This window comes from Sturnira hondurensis, unplaced genomic scaffold (genome assembly GCF_014824575.4).
Source record: "Sturnira hondurensis isolate 20B ecotype Veracruz unplaced genomic scaffold, ASM1482457v3 Scaffold0004136, whole genome shotgun sequence".
NCBI classification, from domain to species: Eukaryota; Metazoa; Chordata; class Mammalia; order Chiroptera; family Phyllostomidae; genus Sturnira; species Sturnira hondurensis.
The window spans coordinates 51586539-51611199 of record NW_028076767.1 but is presented as its reverse complement, the minus strand read 5'-3'; the positions used below and the strand labels follow the sequence as shown (position 1 = coordinate 51611199).

The 24661-nt window shown below is 36.1% G+C and overlaps 1 protein-coding gene and 1 long non-coding RNA gene across 2 annotated transcripts in view; both read right to left on the bottom strand.

Annotated features, from left to right (window-relative positions):
- The window catches only part of KCNH7 (potassium voltage-gated channel subfamily H member 7), a 166461-nt gene that overhangs the window by 9599 nt on the left and 132201 nt on the right, over positions 1–24661 (bottom strand). Inside the window, exons 7-11 of the mRNA XM_037044579.1 lie at positions 23580–23832; positions 20450–20655; positions 17165–17258; positions 6356–6619; positions 1074–1242 (exon numbers count right to left, since the gene is read on the bottom strand). Of these exons, the coding sequence (XP_036900474.1) occupies positions 1074–1242; positions 6356–6619; positions 17165–17258; positions 20450–20655; positions 23580–23832 (986 nt within the window). The remainder of the gene's footprint in view (positions 1–1073; positions 1243–6355; positions 6620–17164; positions 17259–20449; positions 20656–23579; positions 23833–24661) is intronic.
- Positions 6756–12667, bottom strand: LOC118985774 (uncharacterized). The gene is made up of 3 exons (XR_005066196.1): positions 12589–12667; positions 10665–10667; positions 6756–6767 (listed from the first exon to the last, which is right to left on the bottom strand). It is a non-coding gene; the product is annotated as an uncharacterized LOC118985774 (long non-coding RNA).

Genomic DNA, 24661 nt, shown 5'->3' with positions numbered 1-24661 from the left:
AGAGATAGAAAGAACAAATGACTCCTGTCAGCTCTGAGTGGATGCTTTCATACCCAAATCTGACTGCCCACTGGTGATGCACAGTATAGGCTTTACATATGCTTCATTCTGGCTTTACATGTGCTTCACCTGACAAAGGCCAATAAACACATTGCTGTTCAGCAGGCTAATTACATGCGGGGCACTTGGTCTCACATATTTGTGATAGAGCTAGTGTGTTCCATTGGCACAGGGGTATTTATGTATGTATTTGTTTAGTCTGTGGACCCCTTAGTGCAAACCTCAGCCCTGGTCCCAGTAACCACACCATCAGCAGGGAAGGCAGATGCGGCGTAAGGGAACATAGGGCAAATCAGGACTCAGGTAGTGTGGTCATTCTGCCGTGCTGTGCTTCATAGAAATATGTTAATGAGCACATCTGTCCCTCCTCACCTCTCAGTGTATGTTTTAAATTGATTCAGTAAATCCTGTGATCTGAGCATCACGGTCGTGCCGTTCTCCATCTGTGATGCCTGGAATGCCTTGCCTGGTGGTGTGCAGTGCCCCTGGAGGCTACCTTTGAACCAGTGTCAAGTCCCATAAGAACTACAGCTACACCAGCTGTATCATACTTGTTCATGCATTTTTTCTAAGTCTTATTGACCATTTTAACAAATCCACTCAGATTTCGGTTAAAGAGTTCTACCTTTCTTAAAACCAAAATGAAGCCCTCATTTAAAAACAATATAGATCAAAGATAGAAGAAAAATGGAAAGGACATGGGATTCAGCTCAGTGAGATTTTCAATTCAGTCACATTTTTAACAAGTTGACTGAATGAACGTTTAAATAATTTTGTTGATACTTGTTAAAAAACGCCATAACACATAATTAAGCTACCAAAAACAGCTAAAGAGCATAAAAGAATGATTAAAAGAGAAAGGCTCTTTGTCAACTTCTAGTCTTATTTTACATTAGTAAGCGTAGAAGGAAAATATGAGATTGCAGCATGAGGAGTTTGCTATTTACAAGAGATAAAGCTAGATCCAACTAAGGGCTGGGTTTGTATCCACTTTGCCCTGAGGTTGCTTATACCTGTTCAGCTGTTCTTGAAGTAAATCCAATCTCTGCTCCACTTCTCCATATGTGAGGTCACTTTCGGTTTCAGAGATCCCCCAGGCTGTTTGCTGAGGTGCTGAGGGACTAGTCTCATCAGCTCGTGTCTGGGCATTTTCTTTTTCCCAGATTCTTATGTCCGAGATATCTGTGGGAAATAACAAGACGGATGTCATCTTCTTTGGGTGCCCACTTGCATCAGTAACACAGAGACATCCACAGTACAAGCAGGGAAGGACCTTGAAGGATAACCCAAAGACAGAGACCCACTGCGACTCAGGGAGGTGTCCAGGGCCACAACCAACCACTCACTCTGACCTTGCTCTCCACCTGTCTGCTCATTTCCACATGAATGAAAACATAGCAGGCTTTGAATTTAAAATATAATGTTGTCTTCTTTCTGTTTGTGCTGTGAGAAAACATGGATAACCAACCCCAAACTGATGAGAGAGCAACACTTTTTTTCAATTTCATGTCGGGAAAGAAACAGCCCCATTTGCACTACTTCAAACTTGGGTCAAAGATTCAGGGATCTTTCCCACAGGATAATTTGCATTCTCCATGATTCAGAGTGGGCTCAAGAAGAGAACCATGGTGAAGTGCTGGTCTTCAGGGGAATTCTTTGAGGCCAACCCATCCCAAGACAGAGCTAAGAAACCACCTGCCATTAAAGATGGGAAGAGTCTTAAAGTTCCTTTCATCCCAGGACACTGCTTCAGGTTTTGTTTCCTTGTAGCTCCTTCTGCACTCTCCCTCACTTTAACTTCCACTATTTTTTCTGTGGTTCTTTTATTTAGAATATTTTTCTGTTACTATACTTGAAAACATGCTGCTTATCTATTCAAGTCCTCTTTTCAAATGTTCAGTGTGTCTGTTATGTGCCAGACAGTCTGCTAAATGAGGAGATGTTACAGATGAAGAAGACAGAGGCCCTGAACTTGAGAAATTCAGTCTAGACAGGTTTTGATAATTTTTCATGCAGAGATTTGTTTTCCGAGCTTCTGTTAATTTACTGCAATCTGTATTTGCAAGTGATCATTATCTGAGAGCAAACATATCTTTATTTTTCTCATATACTTTTTCTCATGACTTTTGTTATGATTCTTACATTTTACGTATCTAGACAACATGATTAAATCATTTAACATGATTAAAAAGTTGGACAATAACACTCATGAAAACATACTGGTGGAATGGGAAGTTTATTTTATAGATAAAAAGAAGTAACATTTCTTTCTCACCTGGAGAACTGGGAGAGGAAAAGACGATCCCAAATTGGTTTTCATTATCAGACCGAAACAGATATGAATTAGAGGTAGTGATTTTGATTTGATATGTTTTTTTTTGGGGGGGGGGACAGGTAACTATGACTAAACATTGACAAAAGCTATGTCAAGTTAAGGAATTTATATCCTTTGCTATTTAAAAAAATAGAAAGTAACTGTTTTGGTGAGATTAGCTATAATTCTAGAAATATGAATAAGATTGCAGGACTTCTCAAAATCCCTTCCTTTCCTATAATTTCTTCAAAGTCTAATCACACAGCTCAAAAGCATACCCTTTCTCCAGGTAGCAGACAGAATTTCTGTATTCTTTTTCTTAGAGATTTTTCTATCATTATCCTTTTATTACTGAATACACAGAAATTTCTCTAGTGACGTGCCAACAATTTCCTATAATTTCTGCTTCAATTGGATGAAGCTATAACAAGGGAATAAGTGTACTCAAAGACAGCATTGGGAAAATATCAGGTCAGGGTTGCCTGTTCTGTTGAAATGGGTAGCAGACCTCAGAGAGCTTGCTATACATTCCAGATTGTTTCTTCATGATTGTAGCCCCCTCATCCTAGGGGATCTTGGGTTTTTGTTATTGCTGCTTTCTGTTTGTTTTTGACAGCGACAGAATACAATTTCCTCTGATATTTTACCAACCTCGACAAAATGAAAATAAGAATAAAAATATAATTTGCTGGAGTTTTAAGTAGTATATGGGCAGATTTTCAGTGAAAAATATGACTTATTTATTTACAGAAACGTAACTCTATTTAAAGTGAAGAACGCAGATATAATGCCCTAGTACACTATGTTTTGAATTTGGAGCGAAATACCAAACAAAGATTCAGAACACACATACTGCCCTGACCAGCGTAGCCCAACTGGTTGGGCATCATCCTGCAAAGTGAAAGATGTCAGGTTCAACTCTTGGTCAGGACATTTGCCTGGATTGCAGGTTCGCTCCCCAGTCGGGGTGTGTGCCGGAGGCAAACCAGTCCATGTTTCCTTCTCACACTGATGTTTCTCTACCTCTCTTTAACCATCCCTTTTAATAAAATCTTAAAAATAAGGAACACGCATTAATGTTTGGGTGATGTCAATGTTTGTCTCTGTCCAGCTGCCTGCTAGCTGGTTAATGTAGGGATTTTTTAAAAAGATAATAAGAACTGATGGATAAAGTTACATACCATGCTCAGAAGTTCTGTGCCAAGAAAGTATACAGATTCCTGCCTGTGTTTAACACCTCTCTCTCTCAAATCATATATAATACATTGATATTTAAAGAATAATGGTGAAACAAATGCAATAAATTATGTAGGTTTATATTGTTCTTCAGTGCTCAAGAAAAAACCTAATACTGTTCCCTTAGGAGAAATGAATAAAATGTCAACTTAGATAGAGACTTCCTTGATTATAATTTATTATTTTATTAAAATCTGGATATGTGCGATTAGCTTGTTTTAACAGCAATATTATAAAAAGGCATTCAAAGGGGAAATCCCAGTTAGGGCCTTAATCAAAATGAGCATCTTTGTAGACACTTTCTAAATATAGCTTAGAAAGAATCTGCACTCAGTTGCCTTGGAAAATGTTGCTATAGTTGCAGGACACATTCCCAGAAATGGATGAACTGCAAGTAAACTTTACTCTTCTCTGGGTCCCCAATTTTCCTAGAGTCAACTTTGCCTTCAGTCTAAGTAGGATCAGAGATTGTTTCTTTCTAGTTTTGCCTGAAGATACTTTGCCACTGAATTCAGCATGACAAATGCCAGGAATGTTAGTAAAGGAAATTTTCTATTAATGATAAAACTAAAATTTATAGGGATTTAGTCATTCGAATGGCAGCAGTTACAGCTGCACCATAAATGTTACTCAAATTCTCATACATTCCATAGCATTCACCTTACATAATCATTAAGTGAAGTTTATTTTTTAAAGACTTTATTTATTTATCTTTAGAGGGGAAGGGAAGGAGAGAAGGAGAGAAATATTAATGTATGGTTGCCTCTTGTGAATCCCCTGCTGGGAAGTGGCCTGCAACCCAGGCATGTGCCCTGACTGGGAATCGAACCGTGATCCTTTTGCTTGCAGGCCCACACTCAATCCACTGAGCTACACCATCCAGGCTAAATGAAGTCTTAATAATTCTTTATTTGTTAACTATATTGATTAACCAAATTAACTGTCTGTCACACTGATGTTATGTGACATCAATTATGTTTATTCAACTGACATGCATATTTAACTATGTATTTTCAAAGTAATTATTATTTGGATAGGAATTGCATGATAAATGCACTATAATTTTTAAACATTAAACATTTATAGATATCAATTTCTAAAAATTTATAGATATTAAGAGCATTTGTCATAATACTATTTTATTGTACACATAGAATAACTAATTACAAGTGGCAAAGAAAAACATAAGATAAAGGGCATGAAAATTCACTGTCAGCAAGAGGCATTATAAAGTCAAATAAAATCCTAAAATTATATCTTCAATAACTTGTCACTTGAGGCTCAAAATCAAGTAGAAAACAACAAAAAGTACTTAAAAATACCAGGCCCACATTGTGCTGACTTTTGGTGATAGTAGAGATGGTTCAGCAAGCTCTTCAGAACTTTTAACTTCTGTGATCCAACCTTTCTGTATTTTTAGCACTTCCCAGAGTTCATTTTCATAAATAACTAAGACAGGACATTTGATAATCACATCTAATATTCCATTCTTCCACTGTGATAAATGAGGTACTATTTCCATTCACTTCATCAAGATTTTAGACTGTCCAGAGAACATTTGCTTATATTCTTAGCTTACGTCAGTGTGGGGTCATGGCAAAAGTAGTGTGATACGACAGGGAAAGTAACTGTGGAGAAATGTACAGCCCTAAGCATCCTAGATTCAATAAAACCTTTGTTGTCAGATATAGTCACTTCACGTAATGGTGACAATGATAGGTAATATTTACTTACTCTGTCTCAAAATTTACTTAATTTTGCTATCCTGTCAGGCTGGGAATTATTTTTACTTCACTTCTGTTATTTTCCTTTGACTTTTTGCTACACCTCCTCCATTTTTATATATGCAGGGATATATTCAATGATTGAAGGGTTAGAGAAATAAAAACTCTAGAAAATACTAAACCAAATTGGGGATTTTATTTCAAAACAGATAATTTATGCATGCTATATTTTATTTAACAATTGATTACTTAGTTAGAAAATATGACTCCTATTTTAAAGGTGTGCAAACTGAATCTTCGTGGGGGGATCTGTCAATCACTTATCCCAAGTCATAAAGGGAGCAGACGACAGACTTGTCACGGGAACCCAAGTAGTCTGAGCCCTATCTGTTCTTGCACCTACTTAATAGATTAATCTAGTAAGATCTGTAGATCTAGCTCCTATTATACCAAGTTAATTGGACTTCCAAGGGGTAGTCCTTAAGTTTTCCTGAATTTCTGATCCTTTAGCATTTATATTCATTATTACCCATCTCACACATATTCCCTACAGCAAAACCCATGTATTTGGGTCTTCCTCTCAGTAGAGATGTTAAATAAATGTGTAAAAATGAGTTGGATCAATAGCATACTTTACTTAGGGGCATTTTCCCTCATTTCCTCCTAATACCCAGTAAACAGATTTTTTTTTTGCATTTGTTGTAGTGTTATTGCATTAGCCTTTCATGCTACAAAACAACAGGGTTCTACAGTTCATTATGTTAAGTCTGACTGGCTGTAAAAAACAAAATGAAACAAATAAAAAAACCTCTCATGCTATTTTTGCTTGGGAATGATTACCACTATTCTAGAATGGTGCAAATACTTTGTAGATGATCTTGGATTTGAATTCTGCCAATATTTCATGAAACTGCAAAAAAATAGATTGACATATGTTGGTATGGTTCTTTATTTGTGAAAAGTCAGCATTTTATGATGAGCACCAAAAAGAGACATCCTGATTCCTGAGAAACGTGATTACCTTTGTAAGAGTGACTTCTTTTATCTGTGCGAATTCTTCCTGAGGCGGGCACTGTTTCTTCAAAATTGAGTCCAGGCGCTTTCCCCATTCCCGGAGGGGAATCCACTATTCCTGAGAAGAGGGGCTTCTGTTCATCATCAGCGGAGGAGATGAAAGATGAAGACCCACTCTTTTTCTCTTCAATGTGTTTCTTGGAACCCGGATAATTTCTTATGGTATCTAAAGAGTCTTCAGGATCATGTGTACTGTTTCCTTTGCCAAAATCTATCAAAGGAAAGTTATTTTATAAAAGGTAATTAAATGTGACCCTCTACATATTACACTACTTATATGCAAACTACCTTTTTAATAGTGAGGTTCTTTGAATAGCTTAAACAGAATTTTCTATAAAACTACCAGGAAAGTTGTCTTTCTCTTTTCTCCTGTTGAAAAGGTAGCTACTTAAAGATACTTTTCCCTCATAATTCAATGTATATGAGATCATTTTAAGGAAATACATGATTTGTATTAAAATTAAAAGATTATCTGGGGCAGTAATACTATCTATATTTCAGGAAAAGAACTGTAGAATAACTTACAACCTCATGCCCGTTCAACCATCATTTGTAGTCTTAAGATCTGGTGCAGTATCTCTTTAAGAAAATGAAGAAAGGAGGGGAAATGTGTCCCAATTCTAAAATATCACCACGATGCATCTTGTTTATTTTAAATGTTCACACCCTGGCACCCAGGGCAGCCCTTCACACATTGCAAAGGTCAAAACTAGAAGCCTCCTGTGCTGCAGGCTGGCAGACTGAATTTTAACTGTAATTCAATGCATGTAATGAATGGCCTTGACATTCCAGGCAGTTTGCTTCTGTAGCATATTGCAGGGGATACAAAGCTAAATACAGTAATTAAGGTAGGTTTACCTAATTACATTAAAGCCGGTAGTGCGTTAGGCTGTTTTATGCAGAAATGTCAGGATAATTTCAGCCCTGAAGGTTGTGTTAGAACATATTTCAGCAAGAAATACTCAAAGAGACAAATCCCAGAAGTTGTTTCCATTAGTCTCCTGGGGAGACAGCATAATTCTCCATCTGGTTACTACTAATAACTAACCAACACACTCCAGTAGGTACATCATTTTCTAGAGAAACGGTAGAGGCAGTGTCCCCATCTATTCTCTGCCTGCTTGCGCTTACTTTGTTATTTATAGAAGGCCAAATGAACTGATTTAGGGCCACTCCCGAGAAACGTCCAACTGTTTTTTAAAAATTCCCATATGGCATAGAAATGAAACAGAGACTTTTTTCTTTATTTAAAAAATCATAATTTAAAATATGAGAAGCCACAAAGCAACCAAAGGTAAAAATGGATCGAGTTTAAAAATCAGCCTCATGTAAAATTGTTATTAAGTACTTGAAGTTCTGTTAATTAAATTTAAATGTAGCAAAAGCTGATTGCTCAACTTATTTTCCTTAAGAGTTCACACCTACTCAGTTATCCCGTCATTGCTCAGACCACAGACCTTTCCAATCTCCAGCACTGTAGCCATCACTGATTACTCAGCATCAATTACGTTACTCAACCACTAACCTAATTGGTTGTAAATATTTAGATCAGTTCTTCCTACACAAACTGTGTTTCTCCAGTGTCATTGACACAGGCCTCCTTAAGCCTCTAAACTTCCTCCTTGTCAGTTTTTCCTGTTTTTTTAAACTTCTCCCTTCCTGAAAATCTGATCAATATTCCTCACTTTGTGAACATATCACTTAATTCCTCAAACAACAATAGTTTCTCACTTTATACTAAATGTTTTTTTCGAAAAGAAAACTTTCACTTTTCTACCTCATCCTCCCTCACCTCTGCTTAGTGAATTGCAGCTGTTCTGCTGCTGCTGCTGCTGCGTGAACCTTTGCGCAGCTGGGCTGCAGGTGGGGTTGGAATCAGCTTTTCTAAGAAAGCTTAAAAGCGCGGCAGCAGCTTTCACGGCACTTTCACGGCACCTTTTCTAGCAGAATCAAGTGCAAACTGAATTAACCATCAATTCATTTGGTTCTAATCCAAGTATGGAAGTGCTAACACGAATATTTGTAGTAGAAATTATCAAACCACTTTGTCTCTTAGGTGTGACAGGTCTTGGAAGTTTTCTGTAGGTTTTTAAATCCTCACACATTGCCAGTAAAATGTTCTGTCCCACCTACTACATGAACCTTCATCTTTGGTTACTAATTTTATGGTCTAACTTTGGATACTTAGGGACAAATCCATCAGTTGACATATATTGTTAAATTGAGTTATAATTTGCTGGTTTCAACTCAGTACAAGTATGTGGAAAGTGTGGTGAATGAGAGATTATTATTTAATTCTATAGGAAAATGGAGGAAATTACCTTTTATACTTAGTATCTAACATCTTTAGCAATATTTCCATGTAAAAGCAGGGTCATGAAAGAAGAAGGAAACGTTTGATATCCTTGAATTGTTCCGATGTGTAAGCAGAATTTTTCCACCTTTATCTCGGCGTTCATTGGGCCTGACCGCCAGCCAGCTGCTGGTGGGACCCTAACTGTAAGAACACTTTCTCTGACTGCTGCATTTTTCTCTTCTCTACTAAATAAATCCCAGCTTCATGGTCCATCATTTACAATGAAAGTTGAAATGACAATCTATTTGTGGATTAAAAATAGAAACTGCTCAAGCTTAGCCTGGAGGTTGGCTGATGGAATACGTGAAATTGGGCTGAAATGCATTAAAATTAGCTTCCAGGTACCTTTAGATTTTGATGGCCTGTTTTGTTTTTGCCTTTTCCCAAAGTGGATTACTTGATGGATATTAAATTGTATTAGGGACTATTTTTTTCTTAATGCCCTTTTGATTCTATGTAGAAATATTATTCTGAGGGCAGTAATGTGACAGTTTAACATTTCCCCTTTGATAGAAGTGAGATTGTATAATCACTTGTTACCATCATTTTACAAAGAAAATTTTTTGCCTTGAATTTGCTTTCCAATTTAGAGGACTGAAAACCATGTTTCTTAAAAATTCTTTTTTTTTCCTGCAGGCTAACGGTTCATCTTCCTCTTTCTCATAGGACCCAATTCTATGAACCCAATCTGAACCCAATTCTAAAGCATTTGTGATTGTCTCTCTGGGTTTTGTGGGAGTCTCTCTGGATTCAGAATGAATTGAAGAGCACAGAAGAAGAGGGTCTTGATGGAGTGACTGAGCCATCTAATTTAAGAATAACAGTGTAAAATTCTTCCATTTGAAACAATTTGAGAAGAAACAATTGTGCTCCATCTTTTATGGAATCTTTCTCTCAGATTAATTACCATTTTTATTTGGTAGACTCATCTTTTGGTCAAAGAGAGACATTTAATGTGTCTCTCAGCATCTGAATTTTAGATTTCCTACTGGTAACGATTTTGAAACAAGCTGAGTGTTTCTTCAGTCAGATGCATTTAAAAAATTCATTTCACTAGAAAATTGAAGTCTAAATGTATTTCATTTGATTTCAAGTACCTTAGTTTCTCTCTAGTTTCAAAAAATGTCCAAAGAAGACTAGTGTCATTTTTCTATAAAAATGCAAGATAAAAAATTTAAAACTACCTTAAAAATTAAAATAAAGATACATTTGTATATTGCAGAAATAGATAACAAAAATTAATTACTATGTGTTATTGGAGAAGATATTCCAAAGTAATGTCAAAGTGTAACACCAATATATTTATATGACAGAAAACTGTACTTGAACAAGAATTAAATAAAAATAAAAATTAAAAAAGGCTTAATTTAATAAAGTTATAATTATGTCTATTCTCTAAATATGAGTTTAACCATGTATATATTTACTCCTTACTTCAATAACTTTCACAGGAGTTATTTTATTTTGGAGAAACACTTTTAAAACTCATTGACTTTTGGATGACCATGTGAAATCACTAAAACAATATTACAAAGAGATAAATTTATTCCCATCCTTTGAAACACAGAGTGTCATAGGTTCAAGACATTTCTACTCTCATTTTATAAAACACTACATTTTTTTCAGTTGAAATATATAGAAGTGCCCATTTTAACAAAAATTATATGGGTAGGAAAGTGAGATAATGACAGTCTTCCTTCCCTAGTCTTATGATATATAATATGTCTCAGAATGGGTTCCTGTTTTCAAGGGAATGTGTGGCATCACTGACTCCAGTGGAAAGAGGATAATGAATATTCTATTCACTTTAATTTCCACCCCTTTGGTTGGCAAAGGAGCATCTTTAACAGTATTTTACTTTTCCCCTGTTTTTTTAGACCTGTTACAGTGCAGTACTCACTGGCTTATTCTCTGATGAAAGGTTATTGACTCCCTAAATCAATGGTTAGTAACTACTATGACAACAAATGTTCCATCCTTGGAAAGAGTTGAGCAGAATATTCCGAATATTTGGTCACAAAAATGCTATTGCTAAAAAATATATGTGTGCGTGGGTGTGTATTTGTACCTCATTTGCTGTTATGCAGTGTGGGGCAAAGTGGGTTTACAGCTGTGAGTACACAAAACATAGTTTATTTTTGTACTGTTATTTATTAATTATTGCATTATTTTCCATACAAACAACTGTAAGTCTACTTTTGCCACACCTGTACATTCTATTAATATATTATCTATATTATAAACTATAAAGAACATAAAAATTTAAAAGAAATATATCCATAATGGATCATGTTGATACACTGTGAAGTACATACAATCAGATCTAGCTTTGAAGACTATTTAGATACTATTGTCAACATCTTCCAAATGGCTATACCTCATTTATTTCTATTCTGTCTAACCATGTTATAAATGCTTGTGGATACTAAATAGGTCATTAAAGATTTGTTTTTATTCTTCACTTTCTGTAACCATACCATTTTCCTTCCATCTCAGGCACTATAGCACCTCCTTGGACAATGTCTGTTGTAAAATTAGGAAGGTCCAGGGCACCTACCTCCATGCCAGAAGTTTAGGAAGGAAGGAGAACTAACTAGAACACACATTTAAAAAAATACAAGATGTCATTAAATTTAGAACTGAACTGACGGCTCTTTCCTGTTGGGAAATGAGTTTATTTTTCCAGAAGAAAGGTGAAGCTCATGAGGACAAACAACTTTGATCAATAAACTCATTTTAGGAGAGAAATGATCTAATATGTTAAGCTTCTATTTGCTCAAGTCAACTTGCCGGGGGTTCTGTTTATATCTATTAGTTTCAAATACATCTTTTTTGAATATAAGTTCCTTGACACCAAGAGGTAGGAAAGACTGGAATAGGGATGGGCAGAAATGAGTATTGAAGCCTGAAGAGTTTCAGTGCCTTGTGGAGTAGGTAAGTAGTAAGAGGCAACACAAGACTCAACCTCTGTCTGCCTCCCATGTCCAGCCCAGCATACTTCCCTCTGGTTCTTGATGCCTCTTCTAATTAATTTACAATCAGTGCTCTTGGATGTCTGCCTTCAAGGTATTGTTTCACATGAGCAGTAAACTAAATCTTAAAATAATCAATGCTTTTCATAAGTTGCTTTCAGTTTATATAGCCTCATGTCATTTAGCATCAATTATTTTCTGAAAGTTCTCTATTTTTATAGTTATATATGCATGTTTTCCTTCTCGATATGGATTCTATATCAAGAAGTAGATAATGTGTGGCTGATTCCAGCAGCTTTTACACTTCTCTATAGCATCATGGAATCCTGAAGCCTGGAATAGACTGTGAGACTCAGGATAACTGGAGTTAATTATGCTTTCATATTAACTTAATCATGCTTACTCACTGAAATAGCAGGAAATGTTGAAAAGCTGCAGGGAGGCAGGCAGACTCCTTACCATCTATACTTTATATAAAATGGTCTTATAGAATAAGTCTATGATTGGGGGGAAAGTTTTCAGAATCAGTAGAAATGTCTAGTTGTGTGAGTACAGTGTAAATTGCAACATGCTCTCAGGACCTTACCAGTAATAAAAATATTAGATTATTTAGCTCAAGAATGAGGAAATGAAGCAAGATTAAAAGAAGGTTTAATAAATCTTCAACTGTTTGGCAGACATTATTATATAGACAACATTGTCAAGTTGTTCTTTAATTCCAGCAATATCAAACAAAAGTTAGCTTCAGGATAAGAAATTTAGATTAAGTCTATGCAAGAACAAATATTTACTCAGAACCATTACTACTACAAATTAGTAATAATGGCACTGATTTTAGAAAAAGTTACTGACATCCAAGATGGCAGAGGAGTAAGCTGAAGCTACACTAATCTCCTCCTAGGACTAATCTGGAATTACAACTAAATTGTAGAGAAATTACAAAAATAACCAACAGAACACTAACTGGAGAGAAGCCGTATAACCATAGACAGACAGAAGTAACCAATTCCTCATCACAATGAGACTGGTAAGGAGTGTGGGGGAGGCACGAGAGGGCTGGCTGGGATAGATGGCAGCAGAAATTCTGGAGGGATATTGCAGTGGCCAGGGAGTTCCCCCTGAGAAGTGTGGGGTCTAAACACAAACCGGGGCTCCTCAGCCTACAGCACCAGAGCTGGAAATGAACCCAGATAACATCTATCTGTGAAAAGCAGCAGGGTATCTGTCTGCCAGGGAGAGGCAGCTAGAGACTCAGAGAGCCTCTTAAAAGACCAATACACAAAATTTTATTTATAGCCACTTACCCTGGATTCTGGCAGAGAGAAGGCAGAGTGGACTGCAAACATGAGGAGAATCTGGGGGTGGTGGCTCTGGGGAGAGAACTGAAGGAACAGCCACCAGGATTCCTGTCCTGAGTTATTCCCCATCCTGAAGAAGCCATCTTTCCCAGACAAAGCACCCCCTCCAAGTAGCACCAGCTTGAGGGGAAGCAATAGCCCTGCCTGCAGTGATTACTTTACCCTACCCTGTGGGGCGTAAGCCAGACTGCTGATTACAGAGGAAATCTATATATGATTGGTTAGTTTAACAACTAAGGCTGATCTCTGGGAGTTCTAGGAGACTTCAGCTGACCTCTCCCAGGGCCTGGTGCTGATAAAAGCTGGCTTTGGTGAGCATCCTGGTTATTTCCACACACAAACAGGTCCAGCAGATGAAGCCACATGCTGTGGATCACTGATCGCTTGGAGCAGCAATGGATTAACCAGGGCCAGTCATAAGCAGCACCTGACAAAGCCCTACACCATAGTCTCTGCATATTTACCCAATCCATAGAGGCAAATACAAAGAAGAAGTCAACATGGCAAGACAAAGAAACAGAATCTAAATGAAAGAACAATAGAATTCTCCAGAAAAAAAAAAGCTAGATGAAATGGCAGCAAGAAATTTATCAGATAGAGAATTTATAGGAATGATTATAAGGATACTCAAAAGCATAAAAAAAGACATAGAAGCCATAGAAAAGGACCAGTCAGAAATAAAGAAATCAATATCTGAAATAAGTAATACACTGGAAGGAATAAATAGTAAGTTACATGAAGTAGAGGATTGAATAAGTGACTTGGAACACAAGGTAGAAAAAAACACCCAGGCAAAGCAGCAAAAATATAAAAAAATTAAAAATGAAGAGAGATTAAGAAACGTTTTGGATAACATGAAGTGTGACTACATCTAGATCATGGGAATACTAGAAAAAGAGAGCAAGCAAGGGATCAAGAACCTATCTGAAGAAATAATGACCAAAAACTTCCCTAACCTGGCGAGGGAAAAAGACACACTAGTCCAGGAAGTTCAGAGAGACCCAAATAAGTTGGACCCAAAGAGGCCTACACTGAAACATATCAAAATTAAAATGACAAGGCTTAAAGACAAGGAGAGAATACTAAAAGCTTCAAGAGAAAAGCAGGTGGTTACATACAAGAGAGCACCAATTAGACTGTCATCTGATTACTCAACAAAAACATTTCAAGCCATAATGGAATGGAGTAAAATATTCAAGGTAATAAAAGGCAAGGACCTACAACCAAGGCTACTTTATCCAGCAAGGCTATCATTTAATATTGAAAGAAAAATAAGGAGCTTCCCAGACAAGAAAACACTAAACGAGTTTGTTAAAACCAAAGCAGTACTACAATAAATGTTAAATGCTTGCTTGCTTGAAGAAGAAAAGAAGGAGAAAAAGGAGAAGGAGAAGGAAAAGAAAAAGAAGAGGAAAAAGAAAAAAACAGAGGAAAATAGTCTAATAATAAAGTGGCATTAATTACATATCTATCCATAATTACCTTAAATGTAAATGGATTAAATGCTCTAATGAAATGACATAGGGTAGCTGAATGGATAAGAAAACAAGGCACATCTCAGATAGAAAGATATACACAGACTAAAAGTAAAGGAATGGAAATAGATATTGCATACAAATGGAAAGAAAAAAAGGCTGTGGTCAGTAGCAGTACCTATATCCTACAAAAAGACTTTAAAATTAATGCTATAGTAATAGACAAAGAAGGACACTATGTAATGATAAAGGGTATAATTCAACAAGAGGATATCATCTTACAAACATTTATGTACCCAACACAGGAGCACGTGAATATGTAGAGCAGATGTTGATGGACAGACTCAGATAGAGAGCAGGAGGACCGCTGGGGAGGGCAGGTTAGCGGACAAAGGGATTGGGCCAAAAGGAAAAAGGGCTGATGGACATGGACAATAGCAGTGATTGCTGGGGGAGAACAGGTATAAGGGAACTACATGGTAATGTGAAAATACAATAAAAATAATTTAAAAATTAAAAAAATAAAATTAATATGCATTTCCTAAAAAAAGAAAAAGTAACTGAAAGAATAATAATGGATATTACAGAAATAAGTTATCATCTATCTGTGGTGGTTTATTATTCCATAATCAGCCAGAGGATTCAGTAATTATTCTAATTCAACATATATGATGTTATTTTTGGACAAATATACCTCTAACGAAGAGAAAGTGCCTATGAAAGTGCCTCAGAAATTTATAAGAGAAAGAAAGATTATACATTTGAAGAAATCAAGAATGAGTGTATATTGAATATATATTTGGAGATTAACATTGACAAAAATGCAATTTTAGTGGTTGAGAAATTGTGTGCTGTGGTTGTGTCTTTGAAGACAGGAAGGCAAAGTCCAGTTAAGATAACAGTGCTACCGAACAGCAAGTGAGGTCCTCCTGCCTGCCACCACCCTGTAGACGGAATTCTGGAGGCAAAGGTTTGATGATAAAGGACAGGAGTCTTTATTCAAAAGCAACACAATTTTGGAATAACAGATTTCTACATGCATTTAATCACTTAGGGCTGTCAATTAAGACGAAAATCTTGAACACCTGAGTTCCCCTACTATTCCCCCTGTTAGTTTTTACAGGGAGAATTAGTTTTTACACGGAGAATTGATCAAAGAGAGGCAAGGTGAGTTAGCATGCTTTTTCAGCATTCTAGTAACAGATTATGGTAACTTGGCTCAGAGTTGTGGCTATGAAGATGGAAAGAAGTATACCGAAAACAACCTAATTTGATGACTAAATGGAGATGTATTGGAGGTAACAATAATATGACTTATTGTCAGAGTTGACAGAGAGGTTGAGAGCCTAGGTAGATATCTGGCTTGTGCAACTGATTTCTGATGGTGACATTTAACAACCTAGCAACTGATGGAGAGGCAGGTTTCCAGGGACATGTCACGAATTCAGTTTACAAAATCTGTAGTTTAAGCTGCTTTTGAGATTTCAAGTCGATGGTTTTATAGGCAGAAGTATGAGACAAAGTTTAGATGGTCTGGGATTAAGAAGTAATTACATACATTTTCTATGTAAGAATATAATAAAACTGTAGGTATAAATAAGATGACCCAAGGAAAGAGTATGATACAGAATATGAAGAGAAGAGGGCCTAGGGTCATTCCTTGAGAAACTCTAATAACGAATGGACTAGTTTAGAAGATAATAATCCTATAGTCATATTTAGGGAGTTAGTGCAAGTAGGAGGCAAATAGGAAGAGCGCAGTGTCGCAGATGCCAATAGCAGAATACACAAGAAGAAAGGACTTGGTTTACAGTGATTCTGCTGACAGGCCATGTAAGGTGAAGACTAGAGTGTCTGTTGGATCAGCATGGGGCAAGAGTGGAGCCTTCTTAAGGAAAGCCTTCCTCCACCTGGCCAGGCACAATTAGACGTAGCCTCATTTGGGTTCCCACTGAGGTGTGCTTAATCTGGTAACCGCACCTGCCACTTCTATCTGAAATGATGGAGTGTGGGTCGTGTCTCTTCCTATAGAGGGCAAGGCCTCTTGTACACAATTTGTTTCTCAGAAATGGGATAGGTTTTTAAAAATGTGAATGTTAAGTGTATATTTATTGTATGTATGAGTAGAACATAAGGAATAGTTAAAAGGACAGAAAAACCTAGAGAGGCCAGGAGTGGCAAGTGTCTCAGAGGATTTGAGGATAAATAGAACTTGCAAATAGTCATGTGTGTGAGAGAATTGAGCCCTTGCCCACAAGGAGACTCTTCCCTGCAGAACACCCACCTCAGAACTCTGAGGTGGAAAAACATAGCTTTTCCATTGTTATTAATTGGCTTCTTTAAAAACAAACCCAATCTGTTCTATTTCTTTATCTGTGATGTTCTTGTAGTAGACATCAGATGGCTTTGCTGAATGACATCACTGAAAGCTCTCAGTCAGAAACCATATCATTAGCTACAGAAAGAAGCAAAGGATTTGCCTTTTTAAAACCCCAGTAAAGTTTCCCTTGAAATCAGAAGTACAATGAGCAATTAAGTAAGAAGAGCTAATAACCACATGCTCCATATTTCAACTTTATAAATAGAATGAATTACCTGTCTCTCCTTCACTATCAAATGATAATTTTCTTCTTCGTAGTTTGTCTCCTTCAGCATCATTCATGGACTGTGATCGTAGCAGGAGGTCTGCCTTTGGTAATAGAACATGAAGATAAAATGGGAGATTATTCAATTTGAACATAATGCATTATCAGTAAACTCTTTACTATTTCATATAATTTCAACCACTTGAGAATTATTAGATTGCAGGCAAACAGCTAAGATGCTTTGCTTATTGATTGTCTCTAAATTATAAAATAGATTGATACAATAATTCTGATAGTTTCATCATCTGAAAGGAAATTATAGTTTTAGAAGTTATTAATCAGAAGTGTTTGGGAATGATGTTGACAATATTTAGAGACAACACGTTTCTTCAAGTGAAATGTATTTTATGTGACTTGGTAAAGTTAAAATAAAAATAATAATAATTTTAAGAACTTTGAAGAATGTGTATTACTTCAGAGAAAAATGTGAACTAATTATAATTAGCTATGATATTTAAATTACATGGTAATGATTGGAAGGTGGTACATTTACACAATGGAATACTACTCGCTGTAAAAAAAGAAGTAAATCTTACCCTTTGTGGCAGCATGGATGGACCTGGAGAGTATTATGCTAAGTGAAATAAGCCAGTCAGAGAAAGACAAATACCATACGATTTCACTTACATGTGGAATCTAATGAACAAAGTAAACTAACAAGCAAAACAGAAACAGACTCATAGATACAGAGAATAGCCTGACTGCTGTTAGCATGGAGGGATGTTGGGGAGATGGGTAAAAAAAGGCAAAGTAAGCAAATAAATCCCCCCAAATCTCACAGATATAGACAATAAGATGGTGATTACCAGATGGAAAGGGAGGTGGGGGATAAAGCGGGGATGAGTAATGACAGAAGGAGACTGGACTAGGGATGGTAAACACAGAGTACAACGAGCAGATGGTGTTTTATGGAATTGTACACCAGAAACCTGTATAATTTTATTAACCAATATCACCCCAAAACATTCAATAAAATACACAAAAATAAAATAAAGTTCACAACAATTAATATAATGCTAAATTTAATCATTTAAATTATGCTTTGAACTGTTTATTTTTCTCCCGGTGTCTCCTCCCTTACCCCTCTTGTTCACTTTGTGAAATGCCAGTCTTGTGAATATAAAGGTAATCACCTAAATAAAGAAAAAGGAGGCTTGTTTTCTTTACTTGGTCACTGACTTTTTATGTAAATAAGCTACCTGTGGTGGATATTTGTTGTCTTCAGGGCAAACTCAGAATAACTTTGGTAACATTAAACTGGGACTTGATAAAATGCTGAAGTAAAACCATGATTAAAACATGCTAATGGTAATTTGAACATCTCACCACCTAAATATTTTTTAACTTTTCAGAGTTTTATAAAGAATTAGCTGAGCTGAGCTGATGCTTCACATATCTTAGTGACCTTAAAAGTCAAACTAAAGATTTTTGCACAGCAAAGGAAATCATCAACAATATGAAAAGACAACATACTGAATGGGAAAATGTATTTCTTAATGATACACTCTATAAGGGGTTAATAGCCACAATTTATAAAGGACTCATACAACTCAACATCAAACAATTAAACAATTGAGAATGGGAAGTGGGGCATGTGTACACATGGAATATCACTAAGCCATAAAAAAGAATAAAATCTTACTTTGCAATAGCATGGATGGACCTAGAGGGTGTTATGCTAGTGAAATCAGTCAGTCAGAGAAAGATAAATAGCATATGATTTCACTTATATGTGGAATCTAAAGAAAATAAACAAACCACATAGAAACAGACTCATAGATACAGAAAACAAACTGAGGGTTGCTAGATAAGAGGCAGGTTGGGTACTGTAGTGAAAGTGATGCAGGGGTTAAGAAGTGCAAATTAGTCACAGGGACATAAAGTATAGCATGGCAAATACAGTCAATAATATTGTAATAACTATATACAGTGCCAGGTAGGTACTAGGATTTGCAGGAGAATCATTTTATAAATTGTATAAATGTCTACTCATTATACTGTATACCTGAAACTCATACAAACAATACTGGATGCAAACTGTAATTAAAAATAAAAGAAACTTTTTATTTAACTTCATCTTTGAGTTTTTCACAGTGCCGGGAAATGACTGTACCTCTAGGAAGAATTACGTCTACCAACTTTTACCTAACGATTGACTTGAGCATCTGTTTTTCCAGAGAGTATATAGTTTGCATCAAAATACATGGGCAAGTTTCAAAAGTCCAACAGTTCATATCTGACAATAAAAACGTGTTTAGAATTGGACTTGAGATTATAGGATTTGGGGGGGAAGAGGATGGAGGAACAATCTAGTGACAGTGGGCTGCAGCATAAGTTCTCTATTCTTAAATTAGTAGCAGATCATAAGGAAATATTTTCATAGTGGAGGAGAGTGAGGAATATAAGGGCTATAATCTCAAAACTCATTCTAGGTGAAATTGTATGTAGAATCATTTAGCATATTTTTTAAAATTTTATTTCTTTATCTTTAGAAGGGAAGGGAAGAAGAGAGGAGAGAAATATAAATGTATGGTTGCTTCTCTTGCGTCCCCTGCTGGGAACTGGCCTGCAACCCAGGCATGTGCCCTGACTGGGGATTGAACCTCGATCTTTTGGTTCACAGTCCCATGCTCAGTCCACTGAACTACACCGACCAGGGCTCATTTAGCATATTTTTATTATACTGTATGTTATTTGTTCTGTGGTACTAGTTTTAACTCAGGTGTAAGTCTTATTAATTTTTACCTCTGTGATTTGGAAATTGTGCTAAATATGGACCTAAACTAAAGTAATTTTAATTCTTTTATTATTATTAAAAATACATTGTTAACCAATAAATGTGTAAAGGATAGGTAAAAGAATAGTTTCACCTCTGCATAACACACACCCATTTAGGGAATTTTCAATAGTCTAGAATCACCAATTTCTTACAAATAGTTGGCACACCCAGTACAAACCAAGGCTATTTAAAATCAAGTATGTCCCCTAAGAGTTCTTAAAAGGTCAAACTTAACTGACGTACTTAAAGTTATGTAGTATATTTCAAATAAATGAGACTGAATTAATTCCCAATAATTTAGAAATGTCAATATTAAGTTGGCTTTTTCTTCCAGATATTCAGGATTGGTAAAATTTTGCTACAGTATTTTGCTTGACATTTTGGGGGTATTTGGGCAGTCTGAGAATAAAATAAAATGTCGAAAGTACAAGAAATAAGAAAATGGTTAACATATACCTTTGCACTCTCATGTCTTAGGTTGAAAGTCAGCTCCAGGTTTGTGAGAAAGTGATCGGAAAACTCGGGATACATGTCCAAAACCTCTAACAAGTCTTCTCTCTGGATCTTGTGCAAGTCACAGTACGTGAGAGCTCTCACATCTGCATTAGACTTTCCAGGTTTGGCATAAAGATGAACCATTTCTCCAAATATATCGTTTTTCCCTTAAAACAAGAAAAAAGAAAAGAAAATAAAGAAATCTGAATTTAATATTTTGTTTTTCCTAAAAGTAGATGAGAACACTGACTAACTTCTGAACTACAGATTTCAAATGTAAACCCTGTGTCCAGCCGACTCTTGAGCCACAGAATACCTCAGTCATGTTTGTTGAATGGGGTCCACCTCTTAGCACACTGGTCCTAATATAATCCCCATTATTTTCTTGTTTTGATTTTTTGTCTAAACAACTGAAATGCAGCAAACATGGCTTTCGTTGGGTATGCGCGATACTGCTGAAACTCCTTCTTGCCATATAGTAGGTGTGGTCTAATTTTGTCAATCTGGAACTGTGAGAAAGGCTGCGGTGAGTCAGATTCATGAACTTTCTGTCTCAGGATGGTCTCTGCAGGAAACGCTGAGCATGGGGCTCCGGTGCAACACTCTCAACACTTAGAAGAGGAGGGGTACAATCTGAACATACCCTGTTTCCTTGAGTAAGCACTATTGGATTGGCCTTTAATGAATTTGTCTAATTGCTTAATAAATCAAGTTATATTTTCTGAACATATACAGGCATGCTTTTGTACCACACGGCCTTGATTCTGAAAGTGTGTCCTAGCATTCTTGCCAAGCATGAAGTTATTTCAGTGTCTGGATTCTGATAGGCCTTCTCCATCCCCCCTGCCTGGCCTTACACCACCTGCTTTGCGAGGCCCTGTTGAATGGTGAGGACGATAGTGACAATAACAACAACAAATGCTCATTGAGGACTAAGCAGGTGCCGGGCACTGTGTCAAATGTTTAGGTACATTATTTCATTTAATATTGTACAAATAACCTCATGAAGAAATGACTAATTATTATCTGATTTTTTTATTAACATGGAAAGAGGATTAAAGAGTTAAACTGATTAAGTCAAGGTCACCTTAGTTGGAGAGAGTAACCATGATGAAATCTCATGTATTCTGACTCCAGGCAAAATCTTTACATACCTCTTATGTTTAATTTTCCCCCCAATATTTCCTTTGAATGTCATGGCCACTTAGATTTTTCTGTCTCTGGATGTGAAAACATTTAAAAATTGTACCTGTGAAATATGTACTTAGTAACTACCAATATATTATTGATTATATAATTTTTAAAGATTCTCAATGGCAGTATAAAATAGTACTTTCTTACATATATCCTGAAGCTTCTTTTCATATTTGGAAAAAAAACTCCCTGGATCTGTTAATTCTGTTTTGTTAGACAAGTTCATATATACCCAACCATGCAAACTCTAAGACTTTGAAATAATAAAGTTCTAACTAATCAAAAAAATGCTGTAATTTAAGAAATTCTTATCTTAAATGTGAATTTTGGGGGAAGAAATTGGATACCATATCTTTATAATAAAAATTAATATTAGAGCAAACACATTAACTTTAATTTAAATGAATACTTGCATTAAAAATAGAATTAATAATTCAGAATTTGCAAAGAAATCAGTTGTAGATTTAAATGAAATGAACAAAAGAGAATCTCTTTAAGTTTTTTACAATTTTGATACATCAGTATAGGTGCTATCAAAGAAAATCCCTGATTAAATTCAGCATGGGCTTTGCATTTTAATTAGCTTACATGACTGTAAATGAGCAAAAAGTAAGCCAATCTACATGTATACCTTAACTATACTCTAAAATTACTATTTTCTAAAGAAAGAAGGCATATTACTTTCCTGTAGAAACTGACTCTGGCTGATTTAAAGATTAGGAAGGCAGTGAAGCATGAGCCTTCTCTGCAGTATCCCAGAGCAAACTGTCGAAGGCCAAATCTGGTGAAAATCCAACTTTATTGTATGTTTGCTAAGTGACTTAAAATATGTTTTTATTCTTGTGTGCTTATTGTACTGTAAACTGAATTGTGCATCTTGTCAAATTTGGGAAAAAATTTAAGGTTGTTACAATGATAAAATTATTAAAAATATAGAAATCACTCAACATCTCTGTTTATGCATTGGGTCCTATGCAATGCCACAGGACCATACTCTGGTTCTGCACAGAAGAGAACATACATTATGTGCCCTAACCCTTGCCTTTTTGTATGTTAACATCAGTGAAAGAAAATCAGTGAATTATAAGCTTGTTATTTAAACAGACCTGCATTTAATCCACAGGGGAAAAGTGCAAGTGATTGCAAACACTGAGGGGTGCGGATAGGTGTTGCTAAGGGCAGCCTGAGGTTGCAACCTACTGGCTCAGGGGTAGGACAGGAGAACCGACCTTTTCCTCTGCAACCTTGTTTGTCCCTACTCTCATGATATTCCAAAGAAGTCTTACAAGTTACCCTGGCTAAATTTTTTTTTGAAGAGACAGATTGGACATATGATTCTCTTTTGCACCCAAACCAGTTTATCACTAATTATAATATCCTCACCAGAAGTTCATAGTTCTTTGTTACCTAGATAATGACTCAAATAATTCTGTTTGATGGAACATAGCAGGTAAAAGTACATGGCAAATAGATGAAATTCATCAAAACATAAACCCAGTTCATGACAGGGCATTGGCACATGTTGGCCAGTACCCTTACAATATGTACATCTTATTTAAGGTGTTAACAGATCAAACATAAATCCAAAGTCTTCCCAGATGAAAAGGAAAATACTGACTACTTTCAAATGTTGGGCCTTGAATCTTGAAGGAGCTGACAAGGACAGAAAAGCGACATGAAACAGTTTACACATCAGGGAAAATGTGAGAGCCAAGAAAACATATTTTCTGAGGTGTTAATTTGATTTGCATTGAGTTTAAATAAAACTTAAAATTACCCATTAGTCTTAAATTGTACTCATAAATAAACAGATCATTCCTTTTTTTCTGTTATTTTAAACTACTCGTTGTGCCAGCTTACAACAGAATTTGTCACCCTCCAGTTCTAAAACACTCACCCAGAATAGCTACCACAATGTCATCTTTGAGTATTTCAATGGAGCCTCTGGATAAGAAATAAAGTGCAGTGAGGACATCCCCACAGTGAACCAGAGTGTCTCCTGGAGGTGCATGGGTGGTCTTGAACTTCATTGCCAAAGCTCTAAGGCAACCTTTGCTTGCCCCCCGAAAGGCTTTGCAGTTTTGCAGCAAAGTCTGGTTGAGATGTAGACAAATGTCAGCTTGTAAACATTCTGGGAAACCCTTGAGGACCTGAGGAAAACAAGTAAAGAGTTTCATACTACAGCGCACAGGGTACTTCCACCTGAAATAAAGTATATTTGTTGCTCACAGAACCGCAGGTGTGGCTAATGGTCACACAGGAGTTCTCACAATGCTTCTACCTTGCCTACCTTAATGAATACTTGGTTTGCTAAACATGTTAGAATTTTAACTCAAATTCTTGTTCTCTAAATTAACTGCAGGCATTCAGACTCAACACAAATGCTGTCTCATTAAAATGTAATGCCTACAACATTTCACAGTGCTTCTCATTCTCTGCATTATGTTACTTAACATCATACTGTGCACAGGTATAATACAATGTGACAATTAATAAGACATAATTAATGAAGGGCAGTACAATTAGAAAGACAACTCTTTGAAGGAATCTCAAGTCAATTTGGATTGCTATCTTTGGTATACCTGTCTTCGTTATAATTAGTAAAATAATGATCCTGAAATAGCTATTGTATTTGTGAATGTCATATACCAGAGAGTGCTCTTAGTTAACTGTACCTGGCATATTTATGTTTCGTATGCATATTATTAGTACTAAATATTGTGATAAGCACTGAAAATAGAGAAAGAGAGGAAGAACAGTAAACATACTTTAAAAGCATAGTTTAGTTTTCAGAATTGAAAATTGTGCCAGAATTTACAGTGAATTATAAAGCTTCTAACAGTGGTACTATTTTGACAACCTATTCAGTGACTAATTTAAAACTTGTAGGAAAGATTGAAAATCACTTGTGACAAGTGCTACTCAACTTAAACTGAATAAAATTTTATGTTATTTTGTAGAATTCCCAGTTTTCAATGA